General features: G+C 60.3%; 1 protein-coding gene across 2 annotated transcripts in view; it reads right to left on the reverse strand.

Annotated features, from left to right (window-relative positions):
- Rasa3 (RAS p21 protein activator 3) overlaps positions 1 to 21,764 on the reverse strand; it is a 77,826-nt gene that overhangs the window by 2,361 nt on the left and 53,701 nt on the right. Inside the window, exons 9-24 of one of the 2 annotated variants that reach the window (XM_027938797.2) lie at positions 20,888 to 20,992; positions 20,078 to 20,234; positions 19,524 to 19,672; positions 18,707 to 18,821; positions 18,006 to 18,080; positions 17,227 to 17,350; positions 13,570 to 13,676; positions 12,774 to 12,851; positions 11,652 to 11,729; positions 10,912 to 10,985; positions 8,356 to 8,462; positions 7,757 to 7,839; positions 4,704 to 4,829; positions 4,060 to 4,268; positions 3,004 to 3,107; positions 186 to 369 (exon numbers count right to left, since the gene is read on the reverse strand). In XM_027938797.2, coding sequence (XP_027794598.2) covers positions 186 to 369; positions 3,004 to 3,107; positions 4,060 to 4,268; positions 4,704 to 4,829; positions 7,757 to 7,839; positions 8,356 to 8,462; positions 10,912 to 10,985; positions 11,652 to 11,729; positions 12,774 to 12,851; positions 13,570 to 13,676; positions 17,227 to 17,350; positions 18,006 to 18,080; positions 18,707 to 18,821; positions 19,524 to 19,672; positions 20,078 to 20,234; positions 20,888 to 20,992 — 1,875 coding nt within the window. The remainder of the gene's footprint in view (positions 1 to 185; positions 370 to 3,003; positions 3,108 to 4,059; positions 4,269 to 4,703; positions 4,830 to 7,756; positions 7,840 to 8,355; positions 8,463 to 10,911; positions 10,986 to 11,651; positions 11,730 to 12,773; positions 12,852 to 13,569; positions 13,677 to 17,226; positions 17,351 to 18,005; positions 18,081 to 18,706; positions 18,822 to 19,523; positions 19,673 to 20,077; positions 20,235 to 20,887; positions 20,993 to 21,764) is intronic. The other variant, XM_027938798.2, reaches the window with a different exon arrangement.

Raw genomic sequence — 21,764 nt, forward strand, 5'->3', positions numbered from 1 at the left:
CTCCAGAGCCAGCCTGTGCCAGTGACCTGGGAGATGGCAGAGGGCGTGTGAGGCAGAGGCAGATGGGGCCAGACACTGGCTGAGACAGGCTGGGAGGCCCAGCCTCCTCCCCAGGTGGGCACCATCAGAGGTCTGAGGTGGACCTGGCCACACCCTGCCCACAGCCTCATCCCCGAGGCACTCACTGACTCCCGTATCTTGTCTTCTTGAACTTGTCCCTCCTGTACTGCGCGTGCTCCTGTTCCAGGGCCCCCACCCCTGCGATGACCTGCTTCAGTGTCTTGTAGGTCTCCTGGGGGTCGTCGATGAGGAACGTGGAGTACTCCTCCTGCTCGGGGCCGTCGTACACAGACTTGCTCCCACAGGCCTCTGTGGGGGCAGGGATGTCACTGCGGTGTCCCTGTGGCAACCACCCCTTTGTTGGGTGTCTGCTCGGGGCATGCATTTCCCACGGCAGTCCCCTCCAGGAAAGGCTGGCTATTGGCACGTGAGTGAGGGAGCAGCCTGAGTGTCCATCCTGCAGGCCCCTGGGCCCAGCATGTCTCGGCCCAGCCACCTCTCCTCACAGGTCCAGCTTGCTGACTGCACAGTCGAGTGACAGGACGGCTGTGGAGGAAGGTGGAGGGCGCTAGAGGGTATCCCTGCCCTCCTGGGAGGTGCTGGTGAGGATGCACCAGCCAAGGCTGTTCCGCAAGGCCCGACTAGGCAGGAGGACCGAGCAGGATGCAGAGATGGCAGCGTCCCTGAGCCCAGTCTGTCTCACTAGGACACAAAATAACAACTAAAACCACCTTCTGCCTGGACCCTGGACCTGGTGCCCTGTGAACAGTGTCCTTGAACTGATCAAGGTGAAATGGAGTCCTGGTGACCAGGCCGTGCAGGAGACACTGGTTCCGTTTCACATGAGCAGCCTCCCCAAAACCCTAACAAGCAGGTACCTGTGTCACTGCACAGATGGACAGATGGCCTGCCCCCAGCACACCCGGCAAGCCTGCCATCCCCCACAGAGATGTTTCTACTCTCGCCACCATCATGACAAGCCATTCTGCACTGGCCCACATTCCCAGCCCAGCACTAGCCCTCAGGACAGAATGCCATGACCCTGCACTGAGTCTGCAGATGTGGGGCCACAGAGACCTAGCCACAGGAGCGTCCAGGAGGGGCCAGGGTCTGACCATGGCCTGTGGCCAAGGCCATGGCAACACAGCCCTCCAGCACCAAAGGCTAGGACTTGGGCAGAAAGGGACTTGTTACACCAACGGGCACAGGCCCCATGGTCATGTGTCTGGGGAGACAGTGTCTCACAGCCATCGGAGCTGCCCATCTAGAAGGCTGTCAAGAAGCACCACGTTCTCGGGCAGAGGCTTGGAGGATGCAGGGACTCCACGCCCTGTAAGGTGCATGTGGGCAGAGTGAGCTGAGAGTCTAGCTGCGTTGACAGCAATGAGCCCTTGCTATCAAGACGGTTTGTTGGTTACTGGGAGGAAGGACGAGAGCATAATTGTTTCCATTTGTCTATCTGTCCATTTTTTATTCATCCATCCACTCACCTATCTATCCATGCATCATGCATTCATCCACCCACCTATCCATCCGTCCATCCATCTATATACCTGTCTGTTCCTCCCTCCTTCCTCCTTCCTCCCTTGCTCCCTCCCTCCCTCCTGTCTGGCCATCCATCCATCCATCCATCCATCCATCCATCTATACACCTTTCCTTCTTTCCTCCCTTCCTCCCTCCATCCCTTCCTCCCTCCCTCCTGTCTGGCCATCCATCCATCCATCCATCCATCTATACACCTTTCCTTCTTTCCTCCCTTCCTTCCTCCCTCCATCCCTTCCTTCCTCCCTCCATCCCTGCCTCCCTCTCTCCCATCTGGCCGACCATCCATCCATCCATCTGTTTATACACCTGTCTCTTCCTTCTTTCCTCCCTCCCCCTCCCTCCCTCTCTCCCATCTGGGCATCCATCCATCCATCCATCCGTCTATCTATACACTTGTTCCTTCCTTCCTTCCTTCCTTCCTTCCTTCCTTCCTTCCTTCCTTCCTTCCTTCCTTCCTTCCTTCCTCTCTCCCTCCCTCCCATCTAGTCATCCTTCCTTCCATCCTTCCATCCATCCATCCATCCATCCAACAGGACAAGTACCCCCTTTGTGCCAAGTCCTGGGGTAAAAAGGATGTTTCCTTTGCTCTCAAAAGGCCCCAGATAACAACTAAAAGTGAACAGACCAGAGAGGGCTGCAGTTGAGTGATGGGGTGAACCCAGGCTATGGGGCTGGGGGCTGGAGAAGGCTCCCAGGAGGAACAGACTCACAGGAAGGGCAGGCACTGGCTGGACTGAAGTAGGAGGGCACTCCAGGTAGAGGGGTAGAGGCCATGCACAGTGTGCAGCATTGTGGTGCAGGCAGGACCAGGCCCTGCGCATGCCGTGCTTGCTGGGCACCATGCTACCGTCTGGGTGTGCACAGGCATGTGAGCCTGTGTGAGCCTGGAGCCTGTTCTCACACACGGGCGGGACATGATGCCCAGGACCCCGTGCATGGCCGGCCAAGGCGCAGTTGGCCTTCTGGGCTGGGTCAGGAAAGCAGGGAGGAAGCAAGACTAACGGGCTGGATTCCAGACTTTCCCCTATGTTTTGTTCTGTGGGCTGAGAGCTGTTTTGTGATCTACATGAGCGTATCTGAGTTCTCCCAGACCCCTCATGGAGAAGATACCCCTGCCTCCCTCCTTGGATCTGCCTGCCACTGAGGAACAGACCAGGTCCCACGCCACCTAATCTGTCCTGCCCAGACTGTTGAGCTTCCAGTTCTGTTAAGCTATTAAATGTTACAAACACATCTCTCTCTAGAGTGCTGGCTAGCCAGCAAACAGCTTCCTATCACCAGGGCTGTAGCCTGCCCACGGACGCCCCACGGACACCAGAGCTCTACCAGGCTGCCCTGCAGATGGCCCTGTGCCTGGGACAGCTGCCTGGCCCGACACGGGCAGGGGCTGTGGTCACCTTGCATCTTCTCCAGCTTGCCCATGTACAGGCTGAACAAGGAGTAGATGCGCTCCGTCTCGCGGTCCCCGTCAATGTCCAGCTGGATGTTTGCTGGGAGGCCACTGCCCAGATAGGGAAAGAATAAAAAGAAAAAAACATGACTTAGACAATGCTTTTACTCATATTACTTTTAAGAAAATCAAGTAAGAAAGAAATTGGAGAGAACATATTTAAAACCTTATCCTGACCTTGGTGACAGGGTGGCCCCCGGCTGGCTTAGGACATGTATAGAATGTGAGAGAGAACAGTCCAGCCTCCACCGCTGGGGCCTCTTGGGACCCATGGATCCAGACTGACCATGGACAGGGCAGAAATGACCTCGTGTAAGGCTTGGGCTACCTCCCCAGAGCTTCACCTGCCCAGAGGACAGGTCAGCTTTCCTTTCCTCCCGGGAGGCTGTGGGTTCCTGTCCTGTCCTGGGTGAGGACAGGAGAGAGGTCTTGGGGACTGACAGGTGTGGCCCTGGCTTCTGTATCTATCACCCTCCAAGGCTTGGGGGAGCAAATGGCCAGACGTGAAGGTTGTGTGACAAGCACACTTCGGGGGCTTGTCACATGAGGCTGTCATACTCCCCATATGACAAGGCACAGAGAGCTAATCAGGGGCACTGCCGAGGGAGGCTGGGCACCCTGGCCACCTTCCCTTCTCTAATAGCCACAGGAGGCTCAGCTGCCATGACTGGCCTCAGTTTCCACGCAGAGGTGCTGGTGAGAGTCTGGGTGGGGCTCTGAGCAGGAGATGGAGCACTTCCAGGCCCTCCTTTCCCTGCCTACCACTTCCCCAAGGTCAGCTCTGCCCCAGCAGGGGCTTGGGAGGAACCTCCCTGGCCTGGAGCTCCCTGCAGGTACACGGCCTCCCAGAGGCCCACGCCCAGGTGCTCCATCAGTGGGGACCGAGATCTGCCTGGCTGGGCCCCCTGGCTGAACTGGCCCCCTGGACAGCACACGAGCCAGGTGACTGTGCTTGGCTGAGTGGGGGTGGTGGGTGCCGGGTGCTGCGGGGGCCCAGACCTACCCAGTGCAGGGGGTGCAGCCGGCAGCAGTGTCGGAGGAGGCCCTGCAGCACAGCCAGTGGCCGTTCAGGTAGGCAGACGGGTGGAAGACGGTGAGGCGAGCCTGGTTGCACTGGCTGACCTTGGTGAGGATGTCGATCCAGTCCTTGGCCTCCACGCAGTTGCTGGCCTGGATGTACAGCGCACGCTCCGGCTGGATGACCTGGAACATCTGAGGACACAGTGTGGGCTCAGGAGGGCTCCTAGAGGAGCTCTGAGGAAGCTCCAGAGCCACAGGCACTCAGACGCCATCAATGGCTTGAAAAGGGACACTGGGCTGGATGGGCCCCCAGGGGCCAGGGCTGACGCAAACCTGGGTGGGCCCAGGGCCTGCCTGCAGCTCTGCCACAGGATGGGGCTGTGGGACAGAAGAGGCAGAGCTGGGGAGGCCACTGCAACTTGGCCACCAGGGTGAGCCTCGCCAGGCACACTCTGCCTGCAGCCTCAGAAGCCTCAGCTGGAATCCCCCACCCACCGGCTTTCTCTCCTGGGACTGCAGGGCTGGCCACACGTGTCGTGAAGCCCTTCCTGTCCACCTTGCTGGCACATGAAGCCCTGCCTCGGGGCCTGGCAAGCTGTTCTCGCCCTCTGGTACCCTGGTGCCCACCTGACCACAGGGGACTGCTCCACTCAGGGGCTTCTTCCTCATGAGGCTTCTCAGGGCCACCGCCTTTGCCTCTCTCTCCACCAACATTACTAAGTGCCAGCAACTGTCCTGGGTCCCAGGGACATGCTACTTGCAGCCAGGGGGAAGGATGAAAGCAAACAGCAAGTCAGGGCCAGGGCCTAACAGGTCAGGGGAGACTGAGCCGTCCTCTGGGTGAGCTCTGGAGCAGGCCAAGTTAACTAGCAGGGAAAGGGTCAATGAGGTGGAGCGCAGAAGGCGGGGGGACAGATGGCTTCCCAGGCAGAAGACAGTGGGAACAGAGGTCCTGGAGCCAGAGGGGTCAGGTGACCCCAGAAGCACAGGCCAAGCTGCACCCAGATGGTGCCTGGAGAGGTGGGCAGACCAGAGCTTGGCAGGACTCAGGTGGCTATCCAAGGTGATAGCCCCTCTGGGCTTAGGGAGTTCTGGCTCCATATTCCTGGGTGAATAGCTGGGGCCTCACTAGGAGATGGGAACACCCCTGTGCCCCCGCCCCCGTGTGTGTAAACCCCACCTCTGCCTGAGTGTGCTCATGGCTCTGATCCCCATGGACAGCAACCTGACCATCATTTTGGGCTGGGCACTCACAGGGGCCAGAAAGCCAAGCTGATGGACCACTAGAAAACAAGCTGCCTCTAGGCATGTAAAACATCAGGCCCGAGTCACCGAGCAGGGCAGGGAAGGTCTGAGAGCAGGCGACAGCGGGGAAGGAGCAGGGTGGCCACTGCGAATCCGATGGGGATGTGCTGGCCTGGCCAGAGTGAGATTTCTGGTGTGGGCAACTGCCATGTGGTTCTGAAGAGAATTGTTTTTAGGAAGCATACACTGAAGTACTCGTGCAGTTCAGGAAAGATGCAGCCGTCACACAGAGAGGAGCGAGGACACCAAGGATGACCAAGCACACAGGGTAAAGTGAAGCCAGATCAAGGGTGCCTGGGACCCCTCGTTGTGTCCTTGTGCACCCTTCTCTAAGTTCAAAATCACACCAGAGCCAAAAAAGGTTTGAGAGGAAATCCCAACAGGCTCAGGACCTATTCCTGGCATCCTTTAAGGGGTCTTTCTCCCAAGTAAAATCAACTTTCCTCCTCCAAGTTGTTGTCGTGGTATTTTGGTCACAACAATGAAAAGGTTAGTAGCACTGAAGTTGGCACTGAGAGGTGAAGTGTGATGGCACCTCACCACGTGGTTCAGGAGCCTTGGAACTGATTTGCAGGAGGAGTTTGGAAAGTTTGGAGATGTAGGCTGGAGAAGTAGAGTTTGTTTAATGGGAGATTCTGGTGGAGTTTAGAAGACCAGGACGCCAATAGGAACGTGGACAGCAAAGACTGCTCCTGAGGTTTCGAGGGGGGATGAGGGCTGAGCCCTTCAATTTGTATTCTGACAAAGAATCGCCTACATTTTGCTCAAGTCCTGAGGCTTTCTGCAAGGCCGAGTACAAGAGGTGGGGAACTAATTAATCTGGCAATGGAGATTTCAAGGCAGCAGAGCATTCAGGCTATGGCATGGGCATTGCTGGCTGCTTTTAACCAGATTCACAGTGAGAAATAGAAAGAAAGAGCAGAACCGAAAGATCTGAAAAACTTGAAATTTGGGCAGAAAGATATGTGCACAACTGGGGCCAAGGAAGGAGTGATTACTTAAGAAATCAGTGACACTAAAAGGTGCTGTAACCTGGCACGTGGATAATAAGAGAGAGATGCTTTGAGGGCATCTCAGCAAGACCCCACCCCTCACAGGCTCAGACTTTCATCTGAGCGGAGTGCCTCAGTACCAGCTCATACAGGTCTGCCTGGGAACTGTCTCCCCAGGACACTGCCTCCGAGTTCAGCTGCCCAGGTACTCAGAAGCCACTGCAGCCAGGGTCTAAGGGTCTCTGCCCCTGCTCAAGCCCCGGGAGGTCTTGGCATCGCCGAGGGGTCTGGTTCTGCAGGCTCACAGAACGCAAGAGTCCTGCAGCGACAGAGGCTTCCCTCAGATTCCACAGGCAGGTCTGGGAGGCAGCAGGCGGCAGCCCTGGAGGGCCATGTGTGGCACCACGGGAGTAAAGCTGCGGCTTCAGCTGAGACCTGGGATGAAGAGATTCCAGGAGCATGGAACATCGCCGTGGAAAGCTCAGACAGGGAGCAGAGCCAGCCAGGAGTGGCCACGGGGACCATAGCTAGCAAGGCCACCAGGCAGGGCTGCCCCAGCCAAGTCCTCAGGGTTGAATCTGTGCCCTGCTGGGTGTCGGTCTTGCTGCAGCCTGAACCTTCCTTTCTATGTCCCTGATTTCTCTTTTGGAATGGGAATGATTGCCCTGCACCATTATGTAAGTTTTTGGTTTTTTAAAAATTTTCAGGGCTCAGAGCTGTTTGCCTTGTGTCTAAGAGAAGACTTTGGACTTGGGCTTTTGAGCAATGATGGAACTGGTGAGACTATGTGGACCCTTGGAAATGGACGTGGCCTGTGGGAACCAGGGGTGGAATGTCGTGGTTTGGATCTTAAGTGTTCCCCAAGTCCAGGTGCAGAAGGCTCAGACTCTAGCTGACGGTGGAGCCTCAGGGAGGGAAGTGAGGTCACTGGGGACACGCCCTCGAGGAGGCTGTTGGGATCTGACCCCTTCCTGGTCAGCGCTGCCTCCAGCTGCCACGAGGCAGCTGCCTGCTCCACCACAGGGCCAAAGCCACAAGGCCAGGTGACATAGAAACTGTGAGGCTAAATAGGGCTTTCCTGCCTCTAGGTGGATCATCTCAGGTGTCTGTCACAGTTATGGAAAGCTGACTAACACAGGCAAGGCCCCTTGGCCTCTGGAACTGGCCCGAGAAGCACCTGGCCAAGCTCAGCCCCTGGCTCCCCTCAGGTTCTTCCCTGGGCCTGGTGAGCACAGGAGAAGGGAGATCCAGGCCTGGAGCCAGGTCGTGGGACGCACCTGGGGGAGAGGGCTGCACTCCCTGGGCCTGGTGAGCACAGGAGAAGGGAGATCCAGGCCTGGAGCCAGGTCGTGGGACGCACCTGGGGGAGAGGGCTGCACTCACGTTTTTCATCCGGAAGGACTCTTCCTCCAGCCTCTCCACGGCCAGGATGTTCTCGATAGGGATGCTGCAGAGGGGCTGGTCTCCTGTGGCAGAGAGGGCATGAGTGCTGTGCCTGGCCTTGAAGTGGTGGTGCGTGGTGGTGCCCTCCTCGCTAGCCAGACAGTTGAGGACCCCAGAGGCCACAGGCATGCAGGGAGGAGCCAGGTGCTTCTCAGGACCTTGATAAGCTCTCAGGCATGCCTCCAGCCCAGGGCCACATCTTTAGGAGAGGAAGTCATTTGCTAGAACTTCCTAAGGTGAGCTGCTCAGACCCAGGAGAAACCAGCCCCATGGCCTGGGGAGGATGCGGAGAGGGACATCAAGTACAGCCAGGAGGCCTCCCCCACAGGTGGACCCTGCGCTCTGGTGGGTGGGAGTGGAATTCCTGCAGAGGAGTCTTCCCCACCTTTGCCAGGGGCTGCAGGACAAGGACATGTGCTTGGGGACAAAGCTTCCTGCCAGGCTTCCCCACAGAGTAGTCCTCGCCCAGCAGGACCTGGAGAAGGCTCGGAGCCCTCCGAGCAGGGTGGGAAACCCATGGGGGGGGCCACTCTTGTTACCTTTGCTCTTCTGGTAGGTGAACTCGTGGTTGGTCAGGCGAAACCACCTCTTCTTGAAGTTCTTCATCCCAAAGCGTTTTCTCCCCTGCGCCCTCTTGATCATGAACCTGTCACAAAGGCACTTAGTGGTCACTGAGTGTCAGGCCCCCTTGTCATGCCACGGTGCGCAGGCAGACGGGTGCACAGTGCCGCTCTCCTCTACTTCCGTCAACAGGTTAGAAGGGGGGGTACGTGCCTCTGCCTTGAGCACCCCAACCTGCAAGGCCACACAGGGCTTCCTGAGACCCCAGCACCAGCCCCCACCCATCCAGCACCCACTGACCGGCTTCCTATAGCCTGGCCTTCTGCAGGAAGTGCAGCAGGGGTCACAGGGCCACACAGGCCTGCTCTGGAGCCAGGTCTGGGGGTGGTGGGGAGCACACTTCTTGTGTGGTGCCTGCTGTGTGGGGAAGCCCATGGCCTTCCTGTGTCCAGGCAACCTCGTTCGGGCTGCTTCTGTCGGACCTCGGCCTCCCCCACCCAACACCACTCCTGGCGGCCCCTGGAGCCTCATGGGAGTGAGGGATTCCTGACCACAGCCAGCAGCCAACAGGAAGAGCAGGAAACACCCATCGGTGGATGGAGGGCAGAGGCAGAAAAGAGCAGAGCTGCAGATGGCCAGGCCACTGGACCAGGAGATATGTGTTCTGTTGGAGGAATGTGGAGCTGTGACTACCCTGAGGAGCGGAGCTGGGGATGCTGGGCGCCAGCAAGGCCTCACAGTGTGGGCCAGAGAACTGGGCACAGGTGCACTTGTGGGAGCCAGGGCGCTCCTGGCAACAGTCTGGAGGGAGCTAAGGGCAGGACCTTCTGCCATGATCTGGGCAGAAACTGAGGCCAACTGGGTCCACAGCCAGCAACACAGCATGCTGCTGTCCTCCCACGACTGGGGAAGCCAGGAGGGCAGCTGAGACCCCAAGGGGCCCCACGCAGCCTCCACACACACTGATCAGCTGGGCACCACTGTCCTTAAAGGTCAGAAAACGCTTCTAAGAGATCCTCAGTCACGGGACAGATGAGCCGTGGGTAGAAGGTCTTACAAACATGCTGCTACAGGATTTTGTGGGAACACTATTTTCTGAGGGCCACGCATAAATGGGGTTTATGCAAATTCTGTGCACATACATTCCTAGAAACCTCTAGCTGATTGGGCACGGAGGAGAAGGTGCATGCAGCCGGAGGGTGTTGGCAGTTCTCTGGAGAAAGGGTCTGTGAGGGTCACTCACTCAAGCTTTGGTCCAGATACCTCATTCACGAGTGACCATTTCTAACCACAACCATGCACCCGTGGAACAGGGGAGGTGGGAGCCAACTGCAAACAGGGTGTGCCACCCCACGTGAGCACAGTTGGTTCAACACTAAGCCCCTGGAGCTGGCTCATGGCTCTGCATCTCGGCAGGTGACAACACGAGGAGGGTCACGAAGAGCAGGAGTATAGGCATACCTCGGCATGGAGTGAACCTCAGTGAGCAGGGTTATCACCCTGAGTCTACAGTGTGCACAAGCACAGGACAAAATGACCACCCAGAGCAAGATGACAGACCCACCCCCAAGATGACACTGCAGGTGACAATCAGTTGGGGAGCAGAAGGTGGCAGCTTAATTGGGGGTAGAAGCCTAAGGGTCTTCGTGGACCGAAACCTCAGTGAGTTGTGGGCTGCAGCCACTGAAGAGCTGGAGGAACCTGGCTGCGCTGCAGAGGCCCAGGGAAGGGTCACAACCCGGCACCAGGAGGTCACTCTACAATCGCCACACTCCACATACAGTGTGCCAGCCAGGAAGGATCACAGAAGGCTGTGCTGCCTTGGGCTGCAGGCTTGCTCAGTGTGACTGTGTGAAGCCACCTGTGCTACCATCGACACGTGGCTGCTTTAAAAGAAAAACAGCGACAGGGCCATGGTCCGGGGCCGCTCCTGGGCCTGGGGGCGCGGCGAAGCTGAGAGCCTCAGAGTGGTAGCTGAAACGGGGGCCAGCCCAGCAGGCTTTGCAGGAACCGGGTGCATCTGCCCAAGTTCGTGCCAATGAGGGGCAGAGGTGTCGTGCCGCCCCTGGAGCCCCAGACCCCCGGGTGAGGCCAAGGCAGGAAATGCCCATGCTGAGGTAGAACCCCGAGAGGTCACAGCACTTCCACCTCCAGGACCTCCAAGATACCGCAGGGAATCCTGGCTGAGGCCCTTGGGACCGAGTGCCCATCTCATTTCCTGTGACCCTGGTTTCCTGACAGAAGACCCCTCAGAAGCAAGAGTGGACACTCTGCAAAGCCCACAGAGAAGAGGCCCTGAGCAACCACAGTGGGCTGTGCCTGCCCAGAGGAGCCTGGTAGGGAAAGGATGAGGAGGCGGGACCCCACCCCGCCCCAGGCCAGTGGCTAGGAAAGGTCCAGGTTGACCCTAACTTGCAAGCCATTGTCCACATGGGCCAGACCAGAGCTCTGGGGCCTCAAGTCAAGGACAGGCAGCTGTGCAGCCCTGGCTGGAAGCCCACCCACCTTCCTCCCAGGTCCGACGGAGGCCTTACCCTTCCTTGAGCAGGATGGGCTGCTCGACACTCTTGGGGTCCCTTCTCCCAGAGGATGAAATCAAATCCAAGAACTAAAGCAGGGAGGAAATCAGGCCATGAGAAGGGCAGCCCGTCTGAATGCAACTCCCCGACAGTGACGGCGGCGAGATGCCTCTCTCCCTCACAGCCTGTCGAGGCTGCGGAAGAGAGCAGGAGGGTCCCGAGGCCTGTGGGAGTCTCCAGGCAGCAGCCCTGCCCCGACCCTGCCAGGCCTGTCCACGGGGAGCCAGGCACTGGAAAGCTCTGCACCCTCCCGGCGCCCAAGACACACGGCGGAGGCAGGCCCAGCCTGGCCCCGCTGTTCTTCCTGGCCACGAGTGGTCCCACCTGGGGACCGGGTTTGGCACTGACTTCCCGCCCCATCCGAGGGCCTCTCAGATCCCTCCCACCAACAGGCTGCTCTGAGCTCCAACCCCTTCTGCCCTCTGATTTGAGGGGGTGGGGATGGCCAAGCTACAGGGTGCAGGGCACTCTCCACAGTGTCCCCGACCTAGCTGGGACAGAGGCACCAGGGACTGTGGCCATGATGGGACAGGACTGTGCTGCAGGTATGGACGTCGGCCAACAATCGGCTCAAGGGTGGCTGCAGGTGGCCCTGGACCTGGCCCACAGTGGACAGCCAGCGGGGCATGATCCGCCTGCAGGCCCCCACGTGTGAGGTCCCCGGGTGCGGGCTCCCTGCACACATGTGTACCTACGTTCTTCACCGCATCTGCGTACTTCTGCTCGTTGAAGAGCTCGTAGAAGGTCGCCATGTACGCCTCCTTGAAACTGCCCTGAAATGAAGCCGGGCGCCAGGTGATGCCGGGGTCTTGGTGGGGGGCCCAGATCGGACTCAGGCGCCTGTGGCCAGCCCAGGTGGTGCTCGAGAGGACCAGTGTCTGCTCTGGCTGAAGTCCTGCCTCAGGCTCCTGGAGCTGTGAACGGCCCCCAGGTGCTCCAGTGCCCCAGGGAGCAGGCCCCTGCTGTCTCGGGCTGCCCGGCCCAGGGGCCGAGTCACAGCCTGGGGACCCGGGGAGACCTCTCTGGCCACCACTCGGGGTTTGGTGCAGATCAGTGCACTTCCTGTGGGGTCCCCTGGGGTAGGGATGTACACAGGAGGTGTGAAGACCTTGCAGTTCCCACCACCTGGGTGTGGAGGGAAGAGCCACTGCCTCTGGGCCTCCACAGAAGCTTCCTCGTCTTCAGGGATCCCACCTGAGGCCCTGGAGGTCAGGGAGGGGGCTCCTACAGACCGCCATTCACCTGGCCATGGACAGTTCATATACCCAGTCAGGACTTGGCATCCAGCTCTGGCCCTAGAGCCTGCTTTTCAAGCTGTGAGTCAGCAGGCCTGCTTGCATGGAAATAGGATGGCAGTCCAGGGGTAGAAGACCCTGAGGGACAGGGACCCTCTAGCACAGCACCTGCCTGAGGGAGTGATGATGACAGAAAGTGCAGGCTGTCACCAAGACTGTGGCTGGGCTCTGCTCCTCCTGCCAAGGACGCCCCCACCCACAGGTGCACCCACGTAGCATCCCGGGGGCTCACGGTTGAGGTGACCTTCCCAGCTCTGCCACTAGGGGACCAGGAGCAAAGCTGAGGTGGGACAATCGGTTAGGAGGCCTGGCTACCTTCCCAGGAGACTGAGAGAAGTCAGAGGAACCAGGCCCCTGGCACTGCGGGCCTCCCCCGAGGCCAGAGACACGGGAGGCACTGGAAGGCTGGGGTGCTTCCCACTCCGTGTCCCTGGGGTTCGCTCCTGAGTGTGGACCGCTTCATCTACACTTTCTAAAGAGAGAAACAAAGCAGAGCTCCTGGACGGGTGGAAAGAGACTCACAGACTTGGACTTGGACAAGCTGCCGAGAGTCTGGATGGTCTTTGAGATAAGTGTCAGGGTTCTTGACGTCTGTGGGTCCTGTCGGAGGCAGACAAGAGAAACCTGGCCTTGTTCCAGTTTTAGGACACGCTGTGATCGATCCCAGAGTTACACAGAGGACAAAATGGGTGGCATTGTCCAAAAGCTGCCATGGCCTAAGCAGGCACTGGGGTGACCTGGATAATTCCTGGTCTCGGGCTCCAGAAGGTCCCAGTCACCTGGGACGGTGTCTCACCCCAGAGGGCCTGCATTTCAGCTGGGTGCTGGACCCTGGCACCGTGAACAGAGAAGGGCTCCCTCCTCCAGCCCTCCCACCTGGTAAGCAGAGGCGCCAGGGCCACTCTGCACAGGCAGAGGGATGCTGGCTTCAATCAAAGGGAAGCAGAAAGGGCCACCACGCAAAGTCTCTCCAGCCTCTCCCCCGGGCACCCTCAACTGTCACCTCAGCACCAGAGAGGGCCTGCCACATGGCACAATCCACAATGTTTGACACAAAGAGATGCATGAATGTGCACAGAATTGGAAGCACACCAAGGTATTCACAGGGCATGTGGTGACAGCCAAGGCCCCCGTCACAACACCCAACTGTGGATCCCTCCAGCAACACAGAGAAGTTGGGGCAGAAAGTTTGCTGAATGTCTCTGTGGACAGAGAAGCCCTCCCACTTTCACACCTTCTCCCCTGCTGACGTGTGGGCAGGCTCAGGGGACTGGCCAGACTAGGGGAGGACAGGTTAGCTCACGGGCTGACCTCTTACCGTGTGATGAGGTGTCAGCTGGAAGAGGTTGGGGGAGAGGATGGCAGGAGCAAAGAACCTCAGGAAAATGAAGCTGCTCACGGCTGTGTACCGCACGTCCAGGTCATCTGGGGACAGAGGACGCCACTTCAGTGGGGTGCCACAGCACAGCCACCCAAAGATTCCTATCATCCTGCCCCTCCTAGGGCCTCGTGCCTGGCCCCAGTCTTGTCTGTCTTACGGTCACCACGGCACCATCTGGAGTCATAACCCTGACCCACCAGCCTCGGGGTCTCACTGGTGGTTGGCTCTCAGCTGGGGTGGGAGGACAGTCCTGTTCAGTATTCTTACTTCCCATTTGTTCTTGGGGAATGCTTCCTTGACCCTCCGAGAGTGGGGATGGTGTCCTCTGGGGCTGGGAGGACACACTCACCAGGATCAGAATCCCCAGAAAGTGAGACCTGGAAGCAGCTCAGATATGAGCTGTGACCTCAGTGGAACCTCCTACCCTGCCATGCTCATGGGAGGTCTGGGAAGAGTGGTAACATGGCGGTGCAGGGAGATGTGTGCAGGGCGGGAGTGGTGGGCTGAGGGGTCCATGCAGGAGGGGACAAGGGGTACAGGGAGATGTGTGCAGGGCGGGAGGTGGGGGATTGAGGGGTCCGTGCAGGAGGGGACAAGGGGTACAGGGAGATGTGTGCAGGGCGGGAGTGGTGGGCTGAGGGGTCCGTGCAGGAGGGGACAAGGGGTACAGGGAGATGTGTGCAGGGCGGGAGTGGTGGGCTGAGGGGTCCGTGCAGGAGGGGACAAGGGGTACAGGGAGATGTGTGCAGGGCGGGAGGTGGGGGATTGAGGGGTCCGTGCAGGAGGGGACAAGGGGTACAGGGAGATGTGTGCAGGGCGGGAGTGGTGGGGGATTGAGGGGTCCGTGCAGGAGGGGACAAGGGGTACAGGGAGATGTGTGCAGGGCGGGAGGTGGGGGATTGAGGGGTCCGTGCAGGAGGGGACAAGGGGTACAGGAAGGTGTGTGCAGGGAGGGAGGTGGGGGATTGAGGGGTCCGTGCAGGAGGGGACAAGGGGTACAGGGAGATGTGTGCAGGGCGGGAGTGGTGGGGGATTGAGGGGTCCGTGCAGGAGGGGACAAGGGGTACAGGGAGATGTGTGCAGGGAGGGAGGTGGGGGATTGAGGGGTCCGTGCAGGAGGGGACAAGGGGTACAGGGAGATGTGTGCAGGGCAGGAGGTGGGGGATTGAGGGGTCCGTGCAGGAGGGGACAAGGGGTACAGGAAGGTGTGTGCAGGGCGGGAGTGGTGGGGGATTGAGGGGTCCGTGCAGGAGGGGACAAGGGGTACAGGAAGGTGTGTGCAGGGCGGGAGGTGGGGGATTGAGGGGTCCGTGCAGGAGGGGACAAGGGGTAAAGGAAGGTGTGTGCAGGGCGGGAGGTGGGGGATTGAGGGGTCCGTGCAGGAGGGGACAAGGGGTACAGGGAGATGTGTGCAGGGCGGGAGTGGTGGGCTGAGGGGTCCGTGCAGGAGAGGACAAGGGGTACAGGAAGGTGTGTGCAGGGCGGGAGTGGTGGGGGATTGAGGGGTCCGTGCAGGAGGGGACAAGGGGTACAGGAAGGTGTGTGCAGGGCGGGAGGTGGGGGATTGAGGGGTCCGTGCAGGAGGGGACAAGGGGTACAGGAAGGTGTGTGCAGGGCGGGAGGTGGGGGATTGAGGGGTCCGTGCAGGAGGGGACAAGGGGTACAGGGAGATGTGTGCAGGGCGGGAGTGGTGGGCTGAGGGGTCCGTGCAGGAGGGGACAAGGGGTACAGGAAGGTGTGTGCAGGGCGGGAGTGGTGGGGGATTGAGGGGTCCGTGCAGGAGGGGACAAGGGGTACAGGAAGGTGTGTGCAGGGCGGGAGGTGGGGGATTGAGGGGTCCGTGCAGGAGGGGACAAGGGGTACAGGAAGGTGTGTGCAGGGCGGGAGGTGGGGGATTGAGGGGTCCGTGCAGGAGGGGACAAGGGGTACAGGGAGATGTGTGCAGGGCGGGAGTGGTGGGCTTGAAGAGACCGTGCAGGAGGGGACAAGGGGTACAGGAAGGTGTGTGCAGGGCGGGAGGTGGGGGATTGAGGGGTCCGTGCAGGAGGGGACAAGGGGTACAGGAAGGTGTGTGCAGGGCGGGAGGTGGGGGATTGAGGGGTCCGTGCAGGAGGGGACAAGGGGTACAGGGAGATGTGTGCAGGGTGGGAGTGGTGGGCTGAGGGGTCCGTGCAGGAGGGGACAAGGGGTACAGGAAGGTGTGTGCAGGGCGGGAGGTGGGGGATTGAGGGGTCCGTGCAGGAGGGGACAAGGGGTACAGGAAGGTGTGTGCAGGGCGGGAGGTGGGGGATTGAGGGGTCCGTGCAGGAGGGGACAAGGGGTACAGGGAGATGTGTGCAGGGCGGGAGTGGTGGGCTTGAAGAGACCGTGCAGGAGGGGACAAGGGGTACAGGAAGGTGTGTGCAGGGCGGGAGGTGGGGGATTGAGGGGTCCGTGCAGGAGGGGACAAGGGGTACAGGAAGGTGTGTGCAGGGCGGGAGGTGGGGGATTGAGGGGTCCGTGCAGGAGGGGACAAGGGGTACAGGGAGATGTGTGCAGGGCGGGAGTGGTGGGCTGAGGGGTCCGTGCAGGAGGGGACAAGGGGTACAGGAAGGTGTGTGCAGGGCGGGAGTGGTGGGGGATTGAGGGGTCCGTGCAGGAGGGGACAAGGGGTACAGGAAGGTGTGTGCAGGGCGGGAGGTGGGGGATTGAGGGGTCCGTGCAGGAGGGGACAAGGGGTACAGGAAGGTGTGTGCAGGGCGGGAGGTGGGGGATTGAGGGGTCCGTGCAGGAGGGGACAAGGGGTACAGGGAGATGTGTGCAGGGCGGGAGTGGTGGGCTTGAAGAGACCGTGCAGGAGGGGACAAGGGGTACAGGAAGGTGTGTGCAGGGCGGGAGTGGTGGGCTTGAAGAGACCATGCAGGAGGGGACAAGGGGTGCAGGGAGCTGTGAGGAGGGCCGGGAGGTGGGGACGTGAGAAGTCCATGCAGGAGGGACCAATGGTGCGTGGAGGTGTGTGCAGGGTAGGGAGGTGGGGACTTGAGGGGTCTGTGCAGCAGGGGACCAGGGGTGCAGGGAGGCGTGTGCAGGTCGTAGTGAGGGCTTGTGGGGCCTCGGGTGTAGGAGGGAATGCTCCTCATTCTCCAGGAGCCAGCGTGACGAAGACGCGTTTTATCTGATGATTGTTTTCTGATCCTGGATTGGTCCCAGGTGAACCCCACCTCTGAGTCAAGTCCCCAGAACTTTTTAGGTTCTATTTTGAGAGAGGGTCCTACTAAGTTGCTTAGGGCCTCCCTCAGGAGCTGAGGTTCTGACCCTGTCGTTCTCCCACCGTAGCCGAAGCCACTGGGATTACAGGTAGGTGCCAGCAGGCCTGGTGAGGAAGTGGTTTTGAGAGGTGCCGAGATCACCAGCAAACCTCCTTGTCTAGTCCCCAAAGTGCTGCAGGGCCTTGGTGAGGGAAAGGGCCACCAGGGGCATGTGTTGAAAGACAGCCCCGTGGGAAGGCAGGTCAGCCAGGGGACGGAGGCCCCTCATGCCCACTGGGGACGCTGGCAGCTGGAGGGGCCCAGGGCAGCTGGTCGTTGTTCACCACCTGGGGCCTACAGGGCTCACCTTGGAAGCGCTTGGCGGCAGCCTCTCTCAGGGAGAAGAAGATGTCACACATGACGGTGGGGCAGCTCACCCCTGACTTGGTGATGACAGTGAAGACTCGGTCCACATAATGCCGCAGGCTCTCCTGCAGGGGACACAGTGTTAGGCATTGTTCCCTGAGGCCACAGGGAGTGCCCGAGCCAGGCGGGCAGGGACTGGCTCAGAGTGGCCAGACAGCAGATAAACTTCTGTTTAAAAAGTCTGCCCTTTAAAATTCGCTGTGAACAGCTGCCAAAATCAGTGGAGAGATCACAGCCGGCAGCCACACGGAATCCCTCTCTCCTCCCCTGTGGGTGTGGCACCCAGCACCAGGACGTGCCTCTAAAAGCGACAATCTACACTCTGGCTTAAAGGTTGACCCAAGTGTCGCCTCGCTGCACTGAAGTCAGGGGAGGGGATTAACAGGCTGTGAAGTGCTGGCCTCCGTTTCTGCTGTTCTGGAAAATGGGGCAGAGCACTGGGAGCAGCTTGAGGTGTCCAGTTTGGGCACCTGTGTTTGTCACAGAGGGGGACAGGCAGGGCTTGCTGAGTGGGCCCTGGCCCTCCAGGCAGCTTAGGGGAGAGGAGTTGGGGTGACAAGTTTCCACAGGCTCATGGCCACGGTCAGGACCTAGGGCCAGGGAAGAGCTTCTATGCCCAGCTAGCGTCCCTTCCCTGCCCGGAACAGTGTCCCAGAGGCCCCAGGCCGAAGCCCCCACCAGGAGGCTTTGGAAGAGTCCTGGAACAGAGCGGCCCCTCACCCTGTTGCTCTCGAGGTTTTCGCCGTCCCTCAGCTTCACGGGGTCTATCTCACAGCACCTGTGGCTCTGGCATATCTGGAAGGACATGAAGAAGAGGGCACTGCCTGAGGCCAGGCAGAGCACTTGGGCCTGGACTGCAGGGCCACAAGGAGCACACCCAGCCCCCTAGCCAGGAGGCAGGGGCAGCCCTCAGTTGAGGCCACGCCAGGAGTCTTCCAGACAGATCCCCATCTGTTCAAAGATGTTTAAGAAGGTTGTGACTTAAAGCACTGCCACGATTCCGCCCACAGACCAAGGCAGAGCACTGTCTGAGGTCCCTAGATTTGAAACCTATTCTGAGGTCAGAATGTCCCGGCAGGACGTGCAGCAGGGGCCAGAGGAGAGACACAGAGGGACACAGAGGTGCTGGGGCAACCACGAGGGGTCAGGCAAGTGAATGGCCAGTGCCTGGACAGGGACTGCCACAGCTGCAGTGCTCAGGGGACGCAGGGACCCACAGAATGTGGGAAAGGTGGGTCCTGGGAAAAGTCAGGTCTTCTTACGAGTCCTGCTCTCTAACAGAATACGGGGTTTTAAAGTGTTTTTTTCTTTGAGAAAGCAATGAAGACTTTGGAACATGCAGAGTACCCTCTTCACGAAGCCAAGGACATGAACCACCTGGGCTGCTGGGTGCTGGCTCTGGTGGGGCACCCTGGCCTCACCTCCTCTATGGTGGGCTTCAGGGTGACATGCAGGTAGTGCATGCCCGCCAGCTTCATGGTCTCGTCTATGCACTTGGATGCCAACGAGTTTCCTCGGAAGATGGTGTTGGGATCCCTGGAAAACAGGGGGGCGGGGGTGATTGTCATCTCCTGGAGGCAGAAGGAGCGGGACCCATCCCTAGGCATTAGTCATCGAGAGTGGACAGGAGTGCTCCAGGGTCTGCTGTGAAGTGACAGGGTCTCCCATGCTGCCCTATGCTGCCCTTGGTCAGCTCGGAGCTGGCCTCCGCCCTGTGAAGTGTTCTCAGAGAATCCAGGCGTCTCTGCATCAAAGCCTCAGGTGCTTCATGAGTCCAGGGGAGACAAAACTCAGTGGCCTGGACACTGGTCACCTGCAGTGTCACTCCCTAGTTCTCCATCAACAAGGCCTCCAGGCACGGTCCTGGGGAAGCAGCACATCCTCTAGCCCTAGACTCCAGAGGGAGCTCTCCCAGGGACCTGCAGCTCCCAGAGCAGGACAATTGTCCCCAGGAGAGCATCCTGTCCCTCCTTCCCAGATGCTCTCCTCAGTTCTCCCAGGGAAGGCAACACAGTGTGTGACCCTGAACTCTCCTGGCTCCTGGGGAGCCCTCAACCTCACGGCCCTCAAACCTGTGCTTGAACCGGTTCTGACTGCTGCCGCAGGTAGGGGCTGGATGTGGGGTGGACAGAGGGCACTGGAGGGCCCTGGGGCAGGGGCTGAGGTTGTAGGGTGGAAGCATGGGACCAGAGGTCAGGACCAGCGGACAGGACTGGGCAGGGCGGGGGGGGCACTTACTGGGTCCTCTTCACCTCTGCGCTGGCGATGGCACTGATGAAGGGCACCACCCGGCCATAGTGCAGCAGGAGCCGCACCAGCGGGATGGCTGCCTCCTGCTTTTCTCTGCACACCTCGCCCAGGATGTGGGCCGCTGACGCAGACACAGGCTGTGCAGAGACCTTGTGAGTGGCGAGCTCCCCACCACAGCAGCCCCTCATGGGCACCCCACTCCCAGGAGCAGGGCCTGAGGGCCCCAGACCCCCCCCTCGGGGGAGGGAGGGTCAGCGCCTGAACAGCTCTTTGCCCACATCAGGACCCGCAGTGTGCACAGGCCTAGCTGTAATGGAGGGGTGGGGTCCCAGCCAGCGAGCAGCACTGGGGTCTGGGCAGACCGGACGCAGGTCACGGTCCTAGGTGGAAGGTCTGCACAGCAAGGCTCTGTGGCCACGGTGGCAGAGGGGCTGGGGTGGTGGGCCTGGGCTGCGCCTGGCGGGGTGGGAGGCAGGCGTGGGTGCTGGGGGGAGCCCACACCAGAGTTCTGCCCTGAGGCTGCAGAGCTGGCTGCCACACACCTCCACGTCCGCAGACTTCAGCAGTAAGTCCCGCAGGGGCCTGTAGTAGTCAGAAGAAAAGACGTGGTCCTCCGTGTAGACCACGTTCAGCCTCAGTGACCCCAGGTCGTCGGGCTTCAGGCTCTTGCTGCCACTGTCTCGAGGCTGGAGGAAGTACCTGGAGGGAGGCAGGTGCGGTGAGGTGGAGTCCAGGAGCCCGGCCTCAGACACCCTGCGGAGCTCCAGGCCTTCTGCGGGACACCTGAGGGCGGGCTCTCTTGGGGCACCCACAGGGCCACAGACAGAAGAGAGAGTCCCTAGAAGCAGGAGGGGAGAGAAGAGGGCAAGAGGGGGAGGCAGTGCACGTTCTGGAAGGAAGAGTGGGTGAGGGCGGGGAAGCTTGTGGGCAGGCATCGCCCTGAAGAGCAGCGCTGCCACACCAGCCACGCTGGAGCCCTTCCACGAGGCGGCGTGGCTTCGGTGTCAGAGGGAGGTTTGGCCTGTGCGGTGGCCACGCTGCTCTAGGGGTTTCTGAGGGGAACCCTTCCCTCGGTTCTATCCCGTCTGGTCCCCTCTCTCCACCTAGACTTCCCTGGTCAGGCTGCTGGAGACCCGTAGGCTGCAGGTCCTATATGAAGGCCCTTGACCTTGGGTGGGTCTCAGTGGCCACCTTTGATGGGGCTGGGACCTGCTCTGCAGAGGCAGGGGGCCTAGCTCTAGCTGGCCATGTGGTGCTGGCCCTGCTTCTGTGGGACCCGCAGGCGGCCCCCTGGGCAGAGGGCGGCCTCAAGCACGGCTCGCCTGGTTGGCGCTGATGGTGCAGCCACCTACCATGCCTCATGGGGGCTGGACTGTCGCAGCACTTTGAGTGGGATCCTCAGTTCCCCCAGAAACTCGTCTCCAAACTTGAGGTTGCTGGCGTTCCAGAGGTCGACGCTGAGAGAGAGGAGTGGCACTCAGCCCTCACCTGAGCAGGGCAGCCCTGGGCAGAGCATGGTGGCTACCTCCCAGGGGAGCTGCGTAAAGGCCTCCAGTCCTGAAGCCATTCAGCAAAGACCTACACTGACCACAGCCAACCCGGGTGGCTGAGGGCAGAGGCCTGCTGCTCCGGGGCAGCTGGAATCAAAGGCCGGCACTTCCCGAGCCGGGGCCTGGGGCAGCAGGCCCCAGGACTCAGCTTCTCCTGGCTGGTGGCAGAGGGCACCTGCGGGCATTGCTGCGTGCAGTGGAGCTGAGCCACTGCCCAGTGTCTGTGCCCAACCCAGGAAGGAGCAGCCCACAATGCTTTCACAGGCCTGGCCTGAGGTCAACCTGTGGGACCTGCCTGTGAGTGTGGAAGTGGCAGCCCAGGACCCTGAACTCAGATTCCACCTCTGCAGGCTGCCTACACCCCGCCCAGGAAGGGCTGTGGCCAGGTCTGCATGGAGCTGGCACTCAGACAAGGCCACACTGTGTTCCGAGGAGTCCAGCCTAGCACAGCAGAGGGCTCTCGGCCCCTTTCCCGGGAGAAGGCTTGTGCTCCCTGGGATTCTGAGCCACAGAGCTGTCTGACTGACAGCCTGGGGCCCAGCCAGCTTTGCCCTGGGACTGACAGTCTCACAGGTGCCTGCTGGAGAGACTCTAGGAGACCCAGCGTGGTTCCCTTGTCCTTACCAGTGCCAGTGAGCACGGTTCACCAAGAGGGTCAAGGTATTCCGCCAGAAACAGG

Source organism: Marmota flaviventris, chromosome 4 (genome assembly GCF_047511675.1).
Source record: "Marmota flaviventris isolate mMarFla1 chromosome 4, mMarFla1.hap1, whole genome shotgun sequence".
In the NCBI taxonomy this organism is placed as follows: domain Eukaryota; kingdom Metazoa; phylum Chordata; class Mammalia; order Rodentia; family Sciuridae; genus Marmota; species Marmota flaviventris.